The 21,292-nt window shown below is 37.6% G+C and overlaps 1 protein-coding gene across 15 annotated transcripts in view; it reads right to left on the reverse strand.

Annotated features, from left to right (window-relative positions):
- GRIK1 (glutamate ionotropic receptor kainate type subunit 1) overlaps positions 1-21,292 on the reverse strand; it is a 389,636-nt gene that overhangs the window by 51,215 nt on the left and 317,129 nt on the right. For 9 of the 15 annotated variants that reach the window (XM_054249096.2, XM_035283106.3, XM_002761344.6 and 6 more), the window contains 2 exons: positions 7,456-7,563; positions 5,193-5,237 (listed from right to left, as the gene is read on the reverse strand). In XM_054249096.2, the coding sequence (XP_054105071.1) occupies positions 5,193-5,237; positions 7,456-7,563 (153 nt within the window). The remainder of the gene's footprint in view (positions 1-5,192; positions 5,238-7,455; positions 7,564-21,292) is intronic. The other 6 variants (XM_035283110.3, XM_035283108.3, XM_002761345.6 and 3 more) reach the window with 1 other exon arrangement.

Raw genomic sequence — 21,292 nt, forward strand, 5'->3', positions numbered from 1 at the left:
TCAGGGCATCACAGTGGAAGCTACTAAATGTGTGAAAATGAAATAATGGAGAAATGAATGTGTAGACAAAAGAGGATATATCTATGCTACTGGGGGCAGTGGAGGTGGAGGTCTTTTTGTTTTAAATTTAGTAAGCTCATTGTTCTCTTTTAAATTAAAAATATTTAAGAATTCTAAAATGAATATCAGATTTTTCTTCCTATATATATTTGTTGAGGATCTACTTATGTGCCGGGCACTGTTCCAGGCACCTGAGGACATAACAATGAATAAAATACACAAGGTTTCTGCTTTTGTGGATCTTACATTCTATTAATATAAACCTTAGGCTGCTAAAGTGATATCACTAATTGATTTAAAATTTATGAATAATGGGGTGAAGGAGCAGGATGAGTGGTGGAGAGTCCAGGCATCTGAAAGGGAAGGATAGTGGGTTGCTGTGGCTCATGCCTGTAATCCCAGTGCTTTGAAATGCCAGGGTGGGAGGATATCTTGAGAACAGGTATTCAAAATCAGCTTGGGCAACATAGTGTGACCCTATCTCTACAAATTAAAAAAAAAAAAATTAGCCACACATGATGGTGCATGCCTGCCATCTCTGCTACTCAGGAGGCTGAGACGGGAGGATCGCCTGGGTCCAGGAAGTCAAGACTGCAGTGAGCGGTGATTACACCACTGCACTCCAGCCTGGATGACAAAGCAAGACATTGAAAAAATATTTTTTTTTTTCTACAAAAAGAGAAAGGCAAGTGGAAGAAAACATGTCATGTGGATGAGAAGTAGACTAAGTTCAGGGCCTATCTCCTTTGAGGAGCCAAAGCTGGGCACACAGTGCATCTCATAAACCTTAGCAGGACTGTTCCTATCTCTGTCACAGCAGCTGGCATCTTCTGTTATTAGTTATTTGTTAACCTGTCTTGTCTGCCCACTTGATCATGAACTCCTTCAGTGAGTATACTCACTTTTACTGCTCACTGATTTTTCTGTCACAAAACCAACCATGGCAATTGGCATTCGGTAAAGCCCATTACTCTTTTTAAGAATAATGATCCACAATTTTCTCCAGTGGCCAAGTCACTCCCAGGTTATGAGGCTGTGTAGAACTATATTGATTTCTTCAGCCTCTGAGGGAACCCGGAAGAGGAGCCTTAGGGATTTTGAGCTATTTTTCTGACTCTTTCTACAGGCATTTAATGACAGCCTCATATAGTGGCCTGCAAGTATGTTTTAGAGTGAGGAAGACCTTGTTGCTGTGTGTCCTTGGATGAGATTCCAATTTTTCTGAGCTTCAGTCAATTCTTTACCTATAAAGTATTTCATAAGAATAACGAGAAGATCAAATAATCAGATGATGTGCGTGGAAGTGTTGGTGTGTGTTAAGAGCTGCACACACGTTAACAATAGAGGACATTCAAAAGACTGTCTCAGTACTTTCTTCAATCTTACCTGTCGTGAAGGAATTTGGACTCATTTATAATTAAAAAAAAATTCAGAATCTGATAAAGTAAAAGAACTCTGAAAAGGGGGGCAGTTTAGGAACATGAACACTTGGACATGCCCTGAGATGGACAGGGTGGATGTATGCTTGGTTCCTAAATATATTCCTCCAATGGGAAGACAGGCGGGAGCGTTAGGCTCCATCCCCCTTTGCTTTTCTATTTCTTGACTCTGATTTGCTGCCTATATTTAGCAGCTGGAAATTTATTTAGCTGGACAAGTGTCTTTTTTATAGACATCAATGCTTTGAGGAATTTTCAAGGAATATTACACATTCACACATCAGTGGAAACTATTTCCATTTCAGTGTTTTTTTCTTATTCTTAATTAGTGTTAGTTGATTGGAGAAATAAAGAGATAGGTGTAGGTAAATGGTGGAATGGGATAGATTTTGCGTTTGAAAATACTGTGATGCTGTCTGAAAAGAGGTGTTTGTTGGGTGGTAGGCTGTACTGTTAGTAACCACTCAGCATTTCCTGGATCTAGTGTGATGAGTATCACCGAGAATGCACATTATATGTCTTATTATTATTATTGGTGGAATAATCTTCAGCTTTCTCTGTCTGGCTTTAGAGTCAGGAAAAGTGGACAGCATTTTATTCTTTTTCTTCTCAACCTCCACCCCTTCTTCTGAGGCAGGGACTCTTGCTTCTAGGAAATGTAACTACGGCTAACTACACCTGTCTATTGATTTTCATTCAAGGCTATGCTTTAGGTTGTGAACAATCAAATCCTAGCTTCATGAAAACTGTGTGTAAATTGGGCCCTGACTGTACTTCTAAGTAAAGCTTCATGTAGGCACTGAGGAGAATGGAATCTAATTTTTAATTAAGAAAGTATTGAAGGGTGGAGAAAATGACTGTTTTTAGCCACTTGGTTATGTAAAAAGGTGTATTCTCTTTAAATCTTATTTCTGTTAATATCATGTATGTGTGTGTTGGAAGGAACTACACTAATATTTGAAAATGACTGTGTTCAATAGCCTAGCAATATCACTGTCTTGTAAACTAGAACTTGAACTTGAAGACAAATATAAACCACAGCCTGATGTCTGGTTTTTCTTTCTTTTGCCATCTGCACTGTAAGTGCAGAAGCTAAGAGATCATTGCTGCTTCTGATCCAATCAACTAAGTCCCAAGTCCTATTCAGTTTAAACTTTTCTCCTTAAAATGAGAAAAGGGTGACCAATTTTTCCCTTATTATGTCTACATAGGAACCCACAGAAGATCCTTCAAATGTAGACTGGAAGAGTATCAAAATATAGTAAAGGTCAGGCTAATCCTGGGAAATGTTCAGTACATATATGTAATTTGAATGACCTCGATATTCTGTTTCCAAACTTGTAATCAGCAAAACAGAAATGTGTGTGTGTGTGTGTGTGTGTGTGTGCGCATGAGCACATATGTGCACCTGTGTCTTTTAACCCAAGTAGTCAAGTGGCTTTATCTGTTACTTGAAGTAAATAAATATGTTGTCAGGAAATGAATGTCTCTCTTTAAAGAAGTCAGACTTCATGATTCATGTGTGCTGGAGAGAGAGGTGCAGTTAAGAAGATGCCTGGATATTTGACATTTCAGTTCTGTTCTTTGACCTCGGAGGAGTGCCTCCAGGGAGCGGAACCTCAATTTTCAAACTTTGTAGTGAAAGCAGACAGCAGTAATTTACCAGTGAGAAGTAGTGGAGCATGGATCAGTTACTGATGGGGAGGAGCACTCAATGTCTAAATTATCTGGCCCTGATTTCTTTCACTTTGTAAGCTGGCACAAGGGAACAGCCATTTGTCATCTAGGACAACGGAGAAAATTATTTGAAAATGAGTGCCCAAATGACATTAAGCAAACTTTTTTTTTTTTTTTTAAAAAGCAATGCAATAAAAAGGGCGTTCGGAGAATAACTAGTATCTACCTTCCGAACCTAGGCAGTGATTCATGTAAACTCAACATCTAAAATGGCTGAGGGAAATAATCAGGTATCTAGGGAAAAGATAAAGGTATATGTGTTTCCTGTGTTATGAGCCTTATATAACAAATATTTTAATGAGGGGTGTTGTAACGATTGCTATCTCCCTCTTTTGGAAAGAATTTCGGGTGAATAATATTATTCTAAAATAAGTCAGAGTACTGAGGAAAGCTTTTGGAATTTAAATATGATGAAGGTGGATTTTTGTTTAAGTTGGAGACTTCTGGAAAAAGTGCAATGTGCTCCTTGTGTCTGAATGGGTCACTTGTGCTAGAAATCAGGTTACCATGAATTTTTGATGAACAGTCATAACACAAAACAGCACACCACGGTATATGCAACTTACAATGTGGAACATGATGGGCTACCGGGAAGGAAGAGGCAGGAAGGCAGGGAGGATCAAGACTGGAAAGTTATGTCCCTGGGAAGTGGGTGTGGATACTGCAGTTTAGTGACAAATACAGGACACTCCTTCTCCCCTGCATATAATTTGAAAGCTTGGATTCCATTCCCTAGGATATTTGTGTTAGATTAATTCAAAGTGCCCAGAGTCTCAAGATGGATTAGTGTAATAGGTTTTATTTTTTCTTTTCTGGGTGCCAGTTAGGCTTATCCATTTATCAGTGAAATAATAGTGAGGAAACTGATGACCTTCTGTGTGCATTTAGTAGCCTTGTTCACTGAAGATCAAAACAAGGTTTTTAAACCTGTTTTGAAAACTTGAAAAAATTTTTGAATTCATCACTGAGTATTACTAAGAGGGAGACAAGGCTTTTGGCTACAGGGAGGACACTTGTGTATACTTTCTGTGACATAGCTGATAATTTGAAAGATGAAAGTGAACCTGACAAAGCTGTTCACGTTGAACAACCTGAAGCAATTTAAGGTCCATCATCAGTCCACAGAGTTTTTACCAAGTAGTTTTAGAGAGAGAGACAGAGAAGAAAGGAAGGAAAAGAAGAAGAGAAAGAGAGGGGAGATGAAAGAAAATGTTTGCTTATCACTGGGACCTTTCTCTGATCCAAATGTTTTTAATGTCTAATATTTGCTTATATAAATCTATGCACACTCACTGGCAACATGGCACTGTATAATAAAATATAAAATGGTGGGTGTCATAATTCACAAGATAATCTCATTTCCTTTCCAAGGTCCCTAATGTTTGTGTCCTCTTTACAACTGTGGCTCTAAAACAAATTGCAAGACAGTATGCTCTGATGAAGATATCATACAAAACAAAAGATAGCTCATAAGAAAAGGAAATTTCTGAAAATGGTTCATCCTTTGTGGTGGTGACGTTGAAGGAGATGTCCTAGCCTTCTGAGGCCACAGCCTCTCTGACTAGACTAATGGATCAAATCTATTGTTGTTTTTCTCCCACTTAGGGAAAATGCTTAGTGATTTGAGAAGGAATGTAAATAGGTCAGTGTCTCCTTCTGTTACAGTTACCTCCTTTCAATCCTAACAGGGACCAATCCTGCCTGGGAGAAACAAATATAATCTTAGGGGAAATATTTAATCCACCATTATTTAATCCATTGCAAACCTGTTTTCATTCACAGGTGATGTTGTTGAGAGAGAACATATTTAATCACTCTTGCTCTCTCTACATGCAACATCCCCTCTAAGCTGCAGTTGGAGAGCTAGTTCTGACAGTATTGGAAGGACGCAGCCTTTTCCAATGACGTTCCCCATCCCACCCCCAGGTTTCCTGCAGTTGTTGTCAGAGTACAAACCTTCTTCCACACTTTATACAAGTGTTTAGACACTTCGCCAGCAGCCTTGGTTTTCAGAGAGAGAAATAAAATAAAAATAGCACTTAATTAAAATAGAGCGTGAAACCCAGATGGAATCATGGTGTGTGAGTGCTTAGAGTGTTACAGTTCCCACCCATTGTTTGGAATTTTGCATCTTAATTCAATATAAAGCCGGACAGTAGGTACAGCAAAGAGATGAATCAAGACTTGGGTCTCACAGAAGTCACCTGGTGGTAAGATTCCATTTTTACTTTTCCTTTCGCACACCAAAAAAATGACTTAAAGTGCTTTTCAATGTATACAGGTATGCTGCAGTATTAAGGTGCTTCATTGTTCCTTAAGAAGACCCTTTTAAGGGATTGGTAACTAAAATCAATCAATCAACCAACAAATCAATACACATACACACACACACACACACACACACACACACAATTCCTAACCAAAAAAAGAATGCTTCATGACTTATTCTTTGATTATGAGCTTCAAGGCAGTAGAAATTTGAGTGAAAGTGAGAATGGGATTTTTCTAATAGTTATTCCTATTGACCCCAAGAGAGGCTGTTGGGCATTTCCTCCCTCTGTTCCTGAGAGAGATATGTTGGTATCTCCCCATTGCCTTAAGGCTCAATCAGCCTTCTCAGGAATTAAGCCCCAGACACCTGAAGAAAAAAAAGTTATTGCAAACAATGAAGAGATAAGAAACAAACACAGAACACTTTCATCTAATTCAATTTTGTCTTTGATGGAAAAACACCAATGCAATGTGCATAGTATTGCAGTGTATAGATAGCTGTGAAAGCATAACAATAGCTTCATCTAGTTCATCGTTCACCTAGCCAAACACATGTTTCCTTGGCAGCTTTTCTCCCCTCTTCAGTGCTATACGTAAGAGGAGAACAGAGTCGGAGAAAGACTCATGCTTCAAGAAGCAGACATTTTCTTAAAAAACACTATAGGCTTTCAAATGATAACAAGCATTTTTTGTTGTTGTTCCCTCCAGCCAACGTCCCACACACCATTGTGGAGGCTGGCTGGATGCCTTGTGCTCTATCAGAGCACGTCAGAGCAACAGAGGTGCAAAGCAGAGTGAAGAGAGAGCCGGAGGATGGGAGAGGCATTTTTGAACGGAGAAACCTGCATGTCTAATGTGTACTCTCAAAGCTGCAAACGAATTATTTTCCTCAAACATTTTACACCAGTGGTCACCATCTACTACATTTAGCCTAAATGATCTTTGCTTCCATTAATGTTTTTTTGAGGGGGAGGGGTAGTTAGCACCTGCAAAAAAAATGTGTCTCAGTTAACAAAAGCAAAAGAACAGAAATGAAAACCTTACCTCATTTAAAACAATCAACCCAACTATTTCTAATTAAGCAAGCAATCGATTGTTCCCAAAGCCACTGTTACATTCAGCCACTCTCTTACTCACTGTAGTGGGAAGAAGTGTCGGATTACAGAGTTTTCTGTTTAGATGATTGTTTTGGGGGTTTCAGTTGTTTTCCTGTAACATTTTCAGTGCAAACTCTTGAAACTCTAAGTGTTAATTCCAATGGATAGTCATAAATACTAAAATTGGCTTAATAAAATATACCGAGAAGCCAATTTATTTTATCATTGTCATTTAACCAAATAGTTTACAATTGTTATTCTAAATAGTAACTGAAGTAGAACTTTAAACATGGACAGATTCAGAATTACAACTACAATATTCCTAAAGTGAGAACCCAACGTTAAAATACAGTTTTTTGGCATTTGTCCTAAAATTAAGAATGCAATGTTAATTTGCTCTAATAAGTCTCTTCTAGCCTACTTTATTCTGTCTGTCACCAATCTCAAAATAAAATAAAATTTGCAATTAAAATAATTTCTGGGTAACCCTTGGATAAACCATTGACAGCTTCTGCATTTCCAAGTCTAAACTCAATTTGTTAAAACCTTTAAGACACGGGCTTAATAACACCCAACTATAGGGTTATATATGTAATAATATAAACACACTTGCTATATATATGAAGCACTATATAAACACTAGTTAGCATTGCTACTACTAACACATGAAATTTAAGAATCTAGCACATCAACATCTATCTACAGGTAAAAGAAAGAGATAAACAAACAATGCAACATAACATACTGAGAGAATCACTTCATCATTCACCTACTCGTCTGTGCAGTTTAGTAAAAATGCTTGAGCAATGTGCATTTGTCACTTTATTTATTTATATTATGAAGGAGGTTACCTTTTCAGTTCCTTCCTCTTTGAGGCTAATAATGTCCAGATCAAAATCCTTCCTCAAGCCATTGGTTTTATTGAAGGTGATACGCCCAGTCAAGCCATCCCACCTAGCCTGCGGACAGCAAGGAATGTGACTGTTACTGTTTCACACTTATCATAATTCCTGAGACCATCAAAATGATAATACCTCAAATTCATTACAGTATCCAATTACTTGGTTTCATCATGCTGTTATAAACCATTGCATCGGTTCAGCGACAGGATAGCAGAACACACTGTCATTTTATTAGCACTCATTAATTCCGTCACTTCTAACCTCCTAACCCAGTCATAACTACCTAAATGGAATGGAATACACAAAGTCTGAGAAATCACAATATTCTCTTTTCCAAGGTCAATCCAAATTTTCTTTGAGATATGGCTTAGTGGAAGTGAGCCCCTGTTTATTCTTTCTCTGTGAAAAGGATATGGTCCAATGATGTACTGCATGGTTTTTAGGCTGTTTATGACTTAGCACGTTTGCATCATTTGGCATTGTAATTTCCTGTGGCTGCTGTAGCAAATATGCACAAATGTGGGGGCTCAAAACAACAGAAATGTATTTTCTCAAGGTTATGGAGGTCTGAAATCCAAAATTGGTATTTCTGAGTGGAATGAAAGTGTCAGCAGGACCATGCTCTTTCTGGAGGCTTGAGGGAAAGCCCTACTCTTTGTCTCTTTCTGCTTCTGGTGGCTTCGGGCACTCCTCCTTCTCTTGTGGTTGTATCACTCCAATCTCTGCCTCTGTGGTCACATTTCCTCCTCTCCTTCTGTCTGCTTAAAGCTCCCTCTGCGAAGCAGAGGTTGCGGTGAGCCAAGATTGTGCCATTGCATGCCAGCCTGGGCAAGAGAGCAAGACTCCATCTCAAAATAACAAAAAAAAAATCTCCGTCCGCTTCTCTCTTGTAACAACAGTTGGGATTGTATTTAGTGTTCACCTGGATAATTTCCCCATCTTAAAAATCCTTAACTTCACCTACGCAAAGTCCTTTTTGCTATATAAGGTAACATTTACAGGTTCCAGTGATGAGGACATGAATATCTTTTGAGGGAGCTGCTCTTCTGCCTATCTGACACATCAACATAATTTCAAATAAAAAAATTTCACAAGAGTCTGCCCTACACATAACTCACATTGGATGTCTCTTGTGGTTTTATTAAATAAAAAGCAGTGGCCCTTGGTGGGGTGGTCTTTAGCTTCAATCACTAGGTGATGTTTCCACCTTGTTTATTTGAGTTTCACTTACAAATGGGGATAAAAGAAAACTCAGATCTTTGTATCCACTTAGCTGTTTTACTCCCTCTTGACTTTACCAAATTCATTAGACATGCATAAAATGAAAAGATCCTGAAGAATTATACTGTGTTTGCAGTTATTTGTGCCATGTATATCTGTTGAATGTATTTACTCATTTGGCCAAGAGGCAGAGCAAAGCAGTGGAAAAGAGCGTTGAATTTTCTAGACCTCTGGGGCTGAATCTCTGCAGTGTGACTTCAGGCAAGCTACTGAGAAATAAAATTAACCTGAAGCGTTTTAATTTTTAACATTTACTGTTTTTATAACTGCCTCACTTTTCCCACTTTCATAATTCTAGAGTTTGGCTTTTATTTTCTCACAGGTTTAGCCTTCATTTGTCTGTGCTGTATTTCATTTTACAAATTATGACCAGACTCATGGTCCCCAAGTAAATGTTCATATTTATGCAATTTCACCAGCACATAAAATGCATAATGGATTCACGCTACCTACAAATTAGCCTAAACCTTGACTTTACAGTGGAGGTTGTGATGGTTAATTTTATGTGTCAACTTGCCTAGGCTACAGGATGTCCAAATATCTAGTTAAGCATTATTTCTGGGTGCGCATGTGGGGGTGTTTCCAAAAAAGATTAGCATTTAAATTGGTGGACTAAGTAATGCAGACTGCCCTCTCCAGCTGAGTTGGTACCACTTGGCATTGGAAGCTTGTCAGTCAAACCCAGTTATTTTACTAAATTGTATTCTCTTTAGTATCTGACAAAATGACATAGCCCTTAGACGCTTTAGTTTTTTTCTCGCTCTAATTTGTTCCAAAACAAAATTTTATTAATTTGTGTATTTTACTTTTTTGTCTTCCGTCACTCCTTCCTCTCTTTTAACCCACAATTTCTCAAGTCATAATCCCATCTAAAAATGGTGAAAATATCCTCAACTGGGAGTCAAAAGAACGTTTAGTCTTTAAGCCACTATCAAGTTTTGTGGCTTTGGTTGTCATTTTGTCCTTTTTTTAGGCCACAGAGGAATGCATGTCAAGTGAAGATTTTGCATAAAATGAGCTTTAGCTCTGGAATTCTAGTATCTTAGGCAAAATACCATAGAGGAGTTTCATGAAGTTGAAAGTCATTCATTAAGCACCTATGGTCTGCAAGCTGGGCTATGTAAATCATAAAACACAGTTGTTCTCAGATTTTAATGTAAAACATATTTCTCCCCAACTATCTGGTTGGGGAGAAAAGACTACAGAATTCAGTTCACTTATGTTTTCACTATTAATTCAGTTGGAAAATATTCATTTATTGAGTATCTTCTCTGAGCAGGGAAGTATGCTGAGAATACAGCACCTAGAAGTTGACAGTTTAGTAGGAACAAACACATTAATGGATTTCTATAAAGCACCTTAGGTTTGAGGATAAAGATTTGCATAGAAGTTTGAAGAAAGAAATATGGATGAAGCACAAGATTCCTGAAGGCAAGACTGCCTGAGCTCACAAAGGATAAGGCTACCAAGCAAAGAGTCACAGCCTGGGTAAAAACGTGAAATAAAAACTAAATTATAAGTTTGCCATGAGACGCTAATGCAAGGTGAGAAATGATGAGAAATGAGCCTACGAAGGCAAGGAGTCTATTTATAAAGATGTTATGAAGCATGCTAGTTTGTTTGGACATTGCTCAGTAGACTTTTGGGGAATTGTTGGGATGTTTAAAACTTAGAAGTGCCATCGTCAGATGTGCATCATAGGAAGATCATTTTATGTCTTTTATAATTGGGGAGAATGACTTGGAGAGGGTCAACATTGTAAGCAGGGGGTTGGTTAGTGGGTGGTTCTCATAGAACAAAATGTATACAATCATATTCATATGCCCACATATGAACAGAGGAGTAGCACAATTCCTCCATCTCCCTCTCCCACCAGCTTGCATACCTTTCAGTATTAATGAAAATAGTTCCATAGCAGGATAGACAGAATTTCATAAAGAGCCTGTTAAGAAATCAGCTTATATGTAAGAAACCAGCATAATTGGCGAAAACATATTTTCTGGCTACCATTCAGATAGAATGGATATTATAACAAAAGCACATTTTTTTTTTTCTTTTTTTGAGATGGAGTTTTGCTCTTGTTACCCAGGCTGGAGTGCAATGGCGTGATCTCGGCTCACCGCAACCTCCGCCTCCTGGGTTCAAGCAATTCTCCTGCCTTAGCCTCCCGAGTATTTGGGACTACAGGCATGTGCCACCATGCCCAGCTAATTTTTGTATTTTTAGTAGAGATGGGGTTTCACCATGTTGACCAGGATGGTCTTGATCTCTTGACCTCGTGATCCACCCACCTCGGCCTCCCAAAGTGCTGGGATTATAGGCGTGAGCCACCGCGCCTGGCCTCAAAAGTACATTTTATCACTTGATGGCGCTGGAAGTTAAATCGATGGTGGGGAGTGATATGTGTACAAGAAAAGATTCCAACTTTTTCCTCTAAGCAGTCTCAATGGCAAATTAGATGTTACCCCAGCGCTATAACACATAAGAAATGCTTCTTCAGATCCTAGTACCGAGTCTCTTGAGGTTATTGCCAAGGGAGATCATAACACCAAACACTGGCACTAGCTTTAAACATGAATGGCATATCTTTATGGTCAGTAGTAACATCTGTTGTTACACTGGCTGAGATCCAGGTACTCATATCTCTGCAATGGGACAAAAACTATCAGCGATGAATGCACACAGGAGGTGTCCTCTGGTGTATATTTAGGTACACCTCTTGGCATTGCATTCTCCCTTTTCTCTCCATCACACCTCTAGTCTAGTTTTTGTACTCTGGTCATTCCTTCTTACTTTGCAAGCCAAAGGCTGGCTTTGTGGATTGATGGGTTAAACAAGAGCCATGAAATAAGCTGCTGTATTATTAGGCTTACAGCATCTACCCGTGAGCTGAAAACAATTTGCATAAGGCTTTGGTTGAGTGGCAAGCTCTACTGTGTTAGGAGTTTGAATTAAGTAAGTTTTCAGGTCCCTTGTTCATGCCTCTAAACAATGTACAGTTCCAACTGTCCTCCTGACCTGTTTGAAAGGAGGTAGTTATCTTCACTACATTCTACAGGATTTTCAGAAAGCTTTTTTCTAAAGGCAACTTTCCCTTTATGGGGGTCATGCTGTGAGTCAATTTGGTACCTTGTCCAGAGTGCACAGGGCTCTCTGAAAATGTACAGAATTGGTAGCATTTATCTCTTAGTGTAGCATATAGCATATAGTGGGGTCTTAAAACCCAGTTCAGAAATCCAACTTCATTCCCTAAGTGTGCCTATTGTGACTCTTTGTTTGGATTCTCTTGCGTTGATTTTTATTCTTGAACTTAGTGTTCCAATCACTGGTGCAGAGTAATTCCCACTTCTCACTTTTTCTCCTGCTCATCCAAGTGGCAAAAAAGTTCCTTTTCATTTTTTAACAATGCTTCCTTCTCTGCCTCAAATACCTATAAAGACTCCCTGTGTGGTTCTTTGCTGAATGGAAATATCTCTGACCTTCAACGTCGAGTTTCCCTTTCTGACACAATTACCCATGTCTTCCTGCCTCTCATCCCCTAGATGAGCTGCATTCTGTATATGTTGTTTTTCTGCAAACTAATTGCCAATAAGCATTATTAATCATCAATACACTATTGATTAGGGTGAATGTGCAATGATTAATTCCTGGATGGGATGAATAAGATTCGTTTTTCTGGGACAGGGCTGAAACATATACAATTTAGATAATGATATATAATTATATTATTTGTAATTACCATGTGCTTGCCTTACATAGAAGCATTTGCAGAGGGACAATTAGAGTACACTTAAAACAGAAAACAATACTTAAACTATTGTCCCTTTTTTAGGAAAGAGCTTTAATTTCTACCCTGCATCAGACTTTCATGTCTACAACTGCTTAATAACAACTAAATCAAATATTGTGACTTTTCTTCTTTCCTCTTATTGAACACATTATCTGATGATCAAGAGTCAGGAATCAAGAGGTAAAAGAAGAAAAACAAAAGGTTTCATGAATATCTTATTTGTATATTCTTTCTCAAGATATTTATTGTCCAAATTAAATGCATATATTTTGTTATTAGGGAAGTAAGTGGCTAGCACCTAACTCTGGGCTCTTGTGATAATCAACTCTTAACGTCATTAGTTACACTGATTGCTTTTACTTATTTGTTTTTTCCAAAAGGAAATTTTTTCTTCAAATTTTATTTTAAGTTCAGGAGTACATGTGCGAATGAGTAGGTTTGTCACACAGGTAAAAGTATACCATGATGTTTTGCTGTGCATGCAGATCATCCCATCACCTAGTTATTAGGCCCAGCATCCATTAGCTGTGCTTCCTGATTCTCTCGCTCCCTACATCCCATCTCTGACAGACCCTAGTGTGTGTCGTTCCCTGCTATGTGTCATGTGTTCTCATCATTCAGCTCCCACTTATAAGTGAGAACATGAGGTGTTTGGTTTTCTGTTCCTGCATTAGTTTGCTGAGAATAGTGGCTTCCAACTCCATCCATGTCACTGCAAAGGACATGATCTTGTTTCTTTTAATGGCTGCACGGTATTCCATGTTGTATATGTGCCACATTTTCTTTGTTCATTCTATCATTGATGGGCATTTGAGTTGATTCCATGTATTTGCTATTGTGAATTATGCTTCAGTGAACATAAATGTGCATGTATCCTTGTAACGGAATGATTCATATTTCTTTGGGTATATACCCATAATGGGATTACTGGGCCAAATGGTATTTCTGTGTTTAGGTCTATGAGGAATTTCCATACTGTTTTCCACAATGAATGAACTAATTTACACTCTCACCAACGGTGTGAAAGCCTCCTTTTTTCTCCCCAACCTCATCCGTATCTGTTGAAAAGAAATTTGAATATGTAAAATAATGTAAATTCTCCCTTTCTGGAATTTTCCTTGACACAGCCATGTCCTTTGCCATACTGAATAAATTGTTTCCTATTGAGAGAGACTTCTTATTCTTCACTTATATATTGGAAACTATGTTTTCTTCTGAGAGCATTGTGAATGGAAGAAGGCTCATGGCAAACTCAAAGCTTATTTCCTTGTTAGATCAAGGTGAAGAAAAAAAATTGTTTTTAAGTGACAATTCTATTTGTTAATAAAATATAAAAACTTGAAAATAAAGTAAAATAAAGATTACGTGACCTTTGTCATGGTGGCCATAGTACCGTAGCTTCACGCAAAGGTGATTTGATTCTCTAAAGAAGCATATCTTTATTTTTAAATTTACTGTTGTTTAGGATGCAGATTTTATGAAATTAAATGTTAATTTATAGGATTTGTATCTGGCAGAGATATAAATGATTTCTATCTAGTAGAAAAGATAACCTCAAAAATTATAATTGTATTGATGATTAGCCAGCTTTTTCTTTTATTTAGTTCTGGGGCACATGTGCAGGATGTGAAGGTTTATTACATAGGTAAACGTGTGCCATGGTGGTTTGCTGCACATATCCACCCATCAGCTAGGTGTTAAGCCCTACATGCATTAGCTATTTATCCTGATGCTTTGACTTCCCTAGTGGCCTCCAGAACCACCGTGCCACTCCATCTTTTTAGAACAAGCTTTATCATCCTGCTGGTTCCCTCAGTTAGACACATCTTCAATACTTGTTTTCTTTATGTTGTACTAGAGTCACATATATAAATGGCTTTAAATTGGAAATAGTCCTACCTCGGTGCCCAAATACACTCACCTGCCAGAGCCAATGTTATGGACCATTTAAGCTCAGAAACAGCTTTTTTTCTTTTTGAAAAAAAGAAAACACAAACACACACATTCCAGTCCTAGAGGAAACCCTAGGTCGCAACAGACTTTACTTTTGCTGACTCTCTGTCTATGTTGTTGTCTTGTCTTGTCTTCTGATTATGTGTTTTGATTCTGAGTTTTGGCCAAGTCTGTGAGCTAAAAAGTGCCTTACCTAACTCACAGCTTGAGTCGTTTCTCCTCCACAACTGGGTGCAGACACCTCTATTTGGTCTCAGACCACTGTGCCACCTCCACTGCCTACTCAGAAGGGCAGTTTGTGTCTCCTTGTTTGGGTCACAGCTGAGTATATGAAGGAGTGGGTGTTTGACAGCGAGGCAAGTCTCATGAACACACGAGGACACCGGTGTCTATGTGCATCTGATCTGCACGTGGCTGTTAAGTTCTCTTTTGGTGGCAGCAATAATTGTGAGCCTGACACTTTGTTTTCATCGTGTGGTGATCTATCAGCTAGATGCAGGTAATCTAACTCTGCAGGGCGAGAGATGACTGAAAACCTGGTTTATTAACACTTTTCTTTCTTATGAGCAAGATTATGTCTCAAGTTCACTGGAAATGATAATCAACCTTTCTGTCCTGAGTTTTCATATTCTGTGTTTACATTCAAGATATGGTTCTTTAGTTATATAGAACTAAAGCTGTAGCCCTCAATAACTATCTCTGGAAATGAAAAAAAAAAAAGTCTTTTCACCTCATTGTGTATGAATAAATTAGATTATAAAATTTAGCAAATTAAAGATGTTCTGTTTTTATTATTTATAGATTTAATTACTTATATCAATATTCTCAGGATTCTCATGTTACAGAGAAACTGAATGTCAAATACATTGTATTGCTACCCTTAAAAAATTTACTGAAATTGCTAGCTTGGAAACCTTTCTATGTAAAAATGCAAGTTCATGTAATGGAAGTGTATATTTGATCACATTTAATTGATTTTTTAAAAATTAGCTTAAAAAGCATTGATATCTCTCCCCTAATAGTATGACTTTGAATTACATAGTTCTGATGTACTTTTTTGTTTTACAGATTTGTTTTTTGTTTCCTGAAAAGAGGCTAGTTAATCTGAACTTCTTAAAACTTTTTAAACTTAAACTTAAAAGTGGTTTACTGATTAGACAGAACAGCACTGACACATAATGTTTAAAATGAAGATGTACAATTATATGTAAATTGAGTTAGAATTTTGACAAAATTTTTATATAAACAGTTTTTACACTTTGTAATGTATCAGTTCAAATGTAATTTCCATGTTTCTATTAAGATTGTGAGCTAATGTAAAATCAAGTTAATTGATGGATATTCTTGAGATATCTGGGTCATTTCCTATTAAGAGGTAATATTAGTATGATGGTTACCATTAGAGTGTGTTTGTCTGTCTATACCTATGAATGTCTATGCACATCATATTATTTCTATATGTTACAGAGAGGCTGTAACTTTGAGTTAGGTTAATGAACATTTTGTTTTTGCCACTTCGAAGATAATGTTCAAAGAATGTACGTGTCTTTAGGGGGTTGTTTTATGCAAACTTATGTATATAAGGTAATAGGGTGTATATTTGTTTACATGGTGAAAAGAAAATATGTTCCAAATTATGAAACAGTATAGTGAATGGAAACGCATGAGTATGTATAGTATAGAAGGTTGGAGGAAACAGAATTTTATTTACCTTGGAGTATAATATATGCACATAATAAATCTGAATAAAAACAAAGAAATGTGTTAAAATTTTGGCAAAGTTTACCTAACCTTAATTGGTTTATTAATAAGATATGTATTTTAAGTTTTGTGAATCTTTTTTTTCCAAGTACTACATTAATATATAAATAGAGTTTTATTTTCTCTCTTTTAAAATGGAATATTTAGCCTGCTTTTAACAAGAAGACACATTATCACTTTCCTTCTATGTAATCGTCTCATACAGACTTTCATTCCTACCATCAACAAGCGGTTTCTGCTTTACTCTCATGTTTTTCTGAAGGTGTTGCTATAAACTACAGTCTAGAAATAGCCTTTGCCTGAAAATAGCAGCTTCAGAGCCTCATGGAAACATGGTGCCAAAAACTATTCTTACCTGTTGGCACTTTAAATAGTCATTGGTATAGGCTTCGGATATTAAAATGTAACTTAGATGACTAATTCTACCAGAGGATGGAATCGGGATTTTCAGGACTCTTTTTTAATAGTCCAGGAGCAGAAGACCTTTGAAAACCAAGTGTTGATCCAACATCCACTAGTTATAAGACAAGTAGGATTACGTGAACTGCTGATGGGAATCTACTTGTGGTTATTTGGCTTTAATATTGCCGATACGGTTTTACATATGTCATTGAGGAAATAAAAAGATCCGTTCTCTTCCTGACCTCTATTTGGTAACCTATAAATGACACATTCTTTACATGGCACTTCTTCTCCCTGATCCCTCAGAATTCAGAGACGACTTACTAGCTTTTATGGCAATGTGGTTATTTGCATAAAATCAGTGCAGATCTATCCTTTTTTTAATAACCGGGCTATAGTTGAACAAATTGGCTGTGTAAATAAGGTCACACCAGGTGTGATGGTTCATCTTATGTGTCAATTTGACGGGGCCACAGGGGCCCACATTAAACATTGTTTCTGGGTGTGTCAGTGAGAGTGTTTGCAGATGAGATGAGCATTTGAATTGGGGAACCCAGTAAAGAAGACTGTCCTCTCCAGTGTGGCTGGGCATCATCCAATTTTGAGGGTCTGAGAAGAACAAAAGGTGAAGGAAAGAGGAATTTGCTTCCTTTTTTCTGCTTTATTGTTGAACTAGATCATCTCATATCACCTCATCTTCTCCTGCCCTCGCACTGGGAGTTATACCGTCAGCTCCCCTGGTTCTTAGATCTTTGGACTCAGACTGAATTATACCATCTGTTTCTCTGGGTCTCAGTTTGCAGATGGCCCGTTGTAGGACTTCTCAGTCACCATAATTGAATGAACCAATTCCTCAAAATAAATCATATGCTCTCTCTCTTTTTCTGTCTCTCTCTCTCTCTCTCTCCTGTTGGTTCTGTTTTTCTGGAGAATCCTGACCAATATACCAGGATTGTATCTGGTATATTACAAATAATATAGATTTTATTTAATCAGGTATTGCAAACCCACCATTAAAGAAAAACTGCTGTACTTCAAATGTGGAACCATGATCTCTCTGCAAACTGGTCTATTATTTGTTCTATGATTTATTTGATCAGAGACTTACAGGTGAAAAGGAAGATAATTTTCTAGTAGGCCAGGAAATCTATCAGATGTTGGGCACTCAGAAACATTCATCAAAATGTCTAGGTACTATAGGTATATGGTACAGATGCATTTCTTGAATTGAGTTTCTTACCTTTGTGTGGTACGGTAAATAAATGTCACCTTTTCCCTATTGTCTGTGTCCTAATTCCTGGGACCTAGAAGGTAGCAACAGAAGCTACACAGATGGGATCAAGTTAAGGATCTTAAAGTGGGGAGATCATCCCAGATAATCTGGGTGGGTCTACTGTAATCACAGGGTCCTTATAAGAGGGACCCAGGAGGGGTCAGACAGACAGGAGGTGATGTGATAGCAGAAACAGAAGACACAGAGAAAGACACTGAAAAATTGAAAGATGCTACATTTCTGGCTTTGAGGATGAAGGAAAGGGTCTACAAGCCAAAGATTACAGGAATCCCTCGACCTTGGGAAAGGCAAGGAAACTGATTTCCCTCTACAGCCTACAGAAGGAATCAGCCTTACTACCATCTTGACTTTGGCTCAATGAAACTTGTGTTAGAGTTCTGACCTCCAAAGCAGTAGGAGAATAAAATTGTGTTGCTTTAAACAACAATGCCTGCGGTATTTCAACTGGACAACAATAAGAAACGAATATACCTTGGAATAAAAGAACGAGTAAGAGAAAAAAAAATCTGGAGAAAGGATTCTGAAAATGCAATGATACATTCCTTTTGAAATTTTCTTACAGAAGCTAATTTTCTGTCCTTTGTAGTGGCTTAAAACAACAGCTCTGAATTTGCTGTCCATACCTGGAGGCTTCCATGGTCAATGCACGTCTTGTACTGCCCCCATGTAAATTAATCAGGTCTAAACACAATGATGTCAGTCTTGTAATATGAATAATCTTTGGAGATTATTTATGAGGCAATAGGGGACTGCTGAGAAAATTATCTAGAACTTGGAAATAAAAGAAAAATGACTATGTGTCATTTCAAAGTCACATGGGATAATTGCCTAACAGGTCCACCCAAGGATGATTTAATCCTCTAGAGGATTGTACTTTTGTTTGTTTTACTATTTTCTATTGTCTAAGGTCAAGACTATGAAATTACATGTGAACTTAGACATTTTTGTCCAGCAGAGACCTAACTAATGCAAGTCTAGTATGAAGATGACCTCAAAGGTAATGACCTTTTTTTTTTTTTTGAGGTAGAGTCTCACTCTGTTGCCCAGGCTGGAGTACAGTGGTATGATCTTGACTCACTGCAACCTCCACCTTCCAGGTTCAAGTGTTTCTTCTGCCTCAGCCTCTGGAATAACTGGGACTACAGGTACGTGCAGCCACGGCCGGCTAATTTTTGTATTTTAGTAGAGATGGGGTTTCACCATATTGGCCAGGCTGGCCTCGAACTCCTGACCTCATGATCCACCTCAGCCTCCCAAAGTGTTAGGATTACAGGCATGAGCCACTGTGCCCAGCCAGGTTATGGTTGTATTGCTTTTAGAACAACCACCAATTTTATCTCTAATTCAACATATTCATTTCTGTTAACTTCTCCTGTTGGACTATATAACCACTCTTTCTGTAATTCTTTTTTGAACTAGATTTACTACCCAGATAGTTCTATTATTAAGGAGTTAAGTTTATTTTTGGCACATGCTTACATTATGTTTGCATGGGAATCATGTTGATAACTTTATAAAATTATATGCTGACAAATTCTAAGTATATAAATGTAATCTCATTTGGTTCTTACAGCATCCAGATAAGGTAAGGAGGATGGTTCTCAGTTTATTGAGAGGAAAGAGATCCTACAGTTAGTAAGATGTACCTAGAAGGGTTCAGAATCAGGTCTACCCATGTTCTTTTTCTTCACCAAACTCATTTCCATCAATAAGGTCATGTGAAAGAAATGAAAATGTGTGGTCTAATTTCTTCATTTCATATCTTAACTCTAGACTTTGTGTGGGTCATAGGGAGAAAACATTCTCAAGCCTCAAATAAAAGGAGAAATAATTGAAAAATTTTGAATCATCACTAAAATCCTGACTTCTCGCTCATTCAGTGGCATGTTTGAAGTGTGAGTTGCCCAAGTGGACCTTCTTGGATCTGCATGGTTCCATTAGAAAGACAGAGATCCTCTGCTCTGGCTTCCTGAGAAATAGAATCCTATTTCTCAGTTTCACTGTTTCATCTAGCATGGGGCAGCTCCTCCTGAAAGTCAATGTCACGAGGCTAGAATGGGCTGTCTACAGAGGAGAAACAAAATAAGCCTTCAGCCTCTTTTGTGCAGTCCTCTTTGCAAGGGGTCTCAGGACAAATGGAATTGACACATAGCATTCTATTTGCCGTCATGGTTCAGGGTAAAAGGGATTTCTAGAAAATGAACCCTTGACCTTTGGTTACTTTTGTTGAAACACCTCTAATTTTCGTGCTAGCAATGCCTGTCCCATTTTGTTTGTTGACCACTGGATTAAATGGGTCCCGGGACAGTTTTACTTTCTAGGATTTCTGTTTTGGATTACTCGTGTGTCTCTGCCCATAGAGTTACTACATTACCATAAATGTAGGTGACTTTTGCTGACTTAAGATATAACTGTGAGATAGTAAAGCATGTTTTAAAGTCCTATATCTGTAATCACACAACTCTACCCGCATTGAAACTTCTTGAATATACTCGACATTCTCTTCTCCTGAGTACATTGTCAGTGCATTCATTTCTCACTAAGCTCAAAATATCTTTTTTTCTGGTATTCAGAGATATCAACGATGCTTGGCTTTTATAAGGCATATCATATGGCAACCGATGATAGAATTACTTCGTGGCTTAGAAAGCTGTCTGGAAAAGAGAAAGATTTCAGATAAAACATAATAATTTAATATAAACAGTAAATTGATGTGTTTCTATTGGCCTAACCAAAAAAAATTCATACTGCATTTAAAAATTTAAAAATGCCACTAATAGGCAATTCATTGATTTTCACATATTGTTCACAAACAAATTTTAGTCAAAAACCTGGCATTGTAAACAAGATACTTTCAACATAACAATAGTTCATTTTCATTGTTATCAAGTTTTAAAGTCTCAGCATGACGTATTAGGAGAATGACTTTGGAATCAAATGACCTGGCTTTGAGTCTTGGCTCTATCTGTGAAGCTGGGTGATTCTTCGCAGGTTACTTGACTTCGTCAAGCTCTATTTGCAAAAATTAATAGTCTTTACCTAGTCACTGTGAAGATGGAAAGAGATAATGCTTCAAAACATCTAACACAGGACTGTCAGAGGGGAAGCTTAATAAAAATCCAGTTCCCTTATTATCTTGACCTACTTAAGATCTCCTCAACTTTCTTACAGATAAATGATTACTCGTAGATCAGTTTGCAATGAAACCTGCTTGATCTCTGGGTCTTTTTTTATTCTGCTTGTCAGTGAAAAACCAGCTGCCCTCCTATGTCATCAATAATATAATGCAGTGTTTTCACATTATC

This window comes from Callithrix jacchus, chromosome 21 (assembly GCF_049354715.1).
Source record: "Callithrix jacchus isolate 240 chromosome 21, calJac240_pri, whole genome shotgun sequence".
NCBI lineage: Eukaryota > Metazoa > Chordata > Mammalia > Primates > Cebidae > Callithrix > Callithrix jacchus.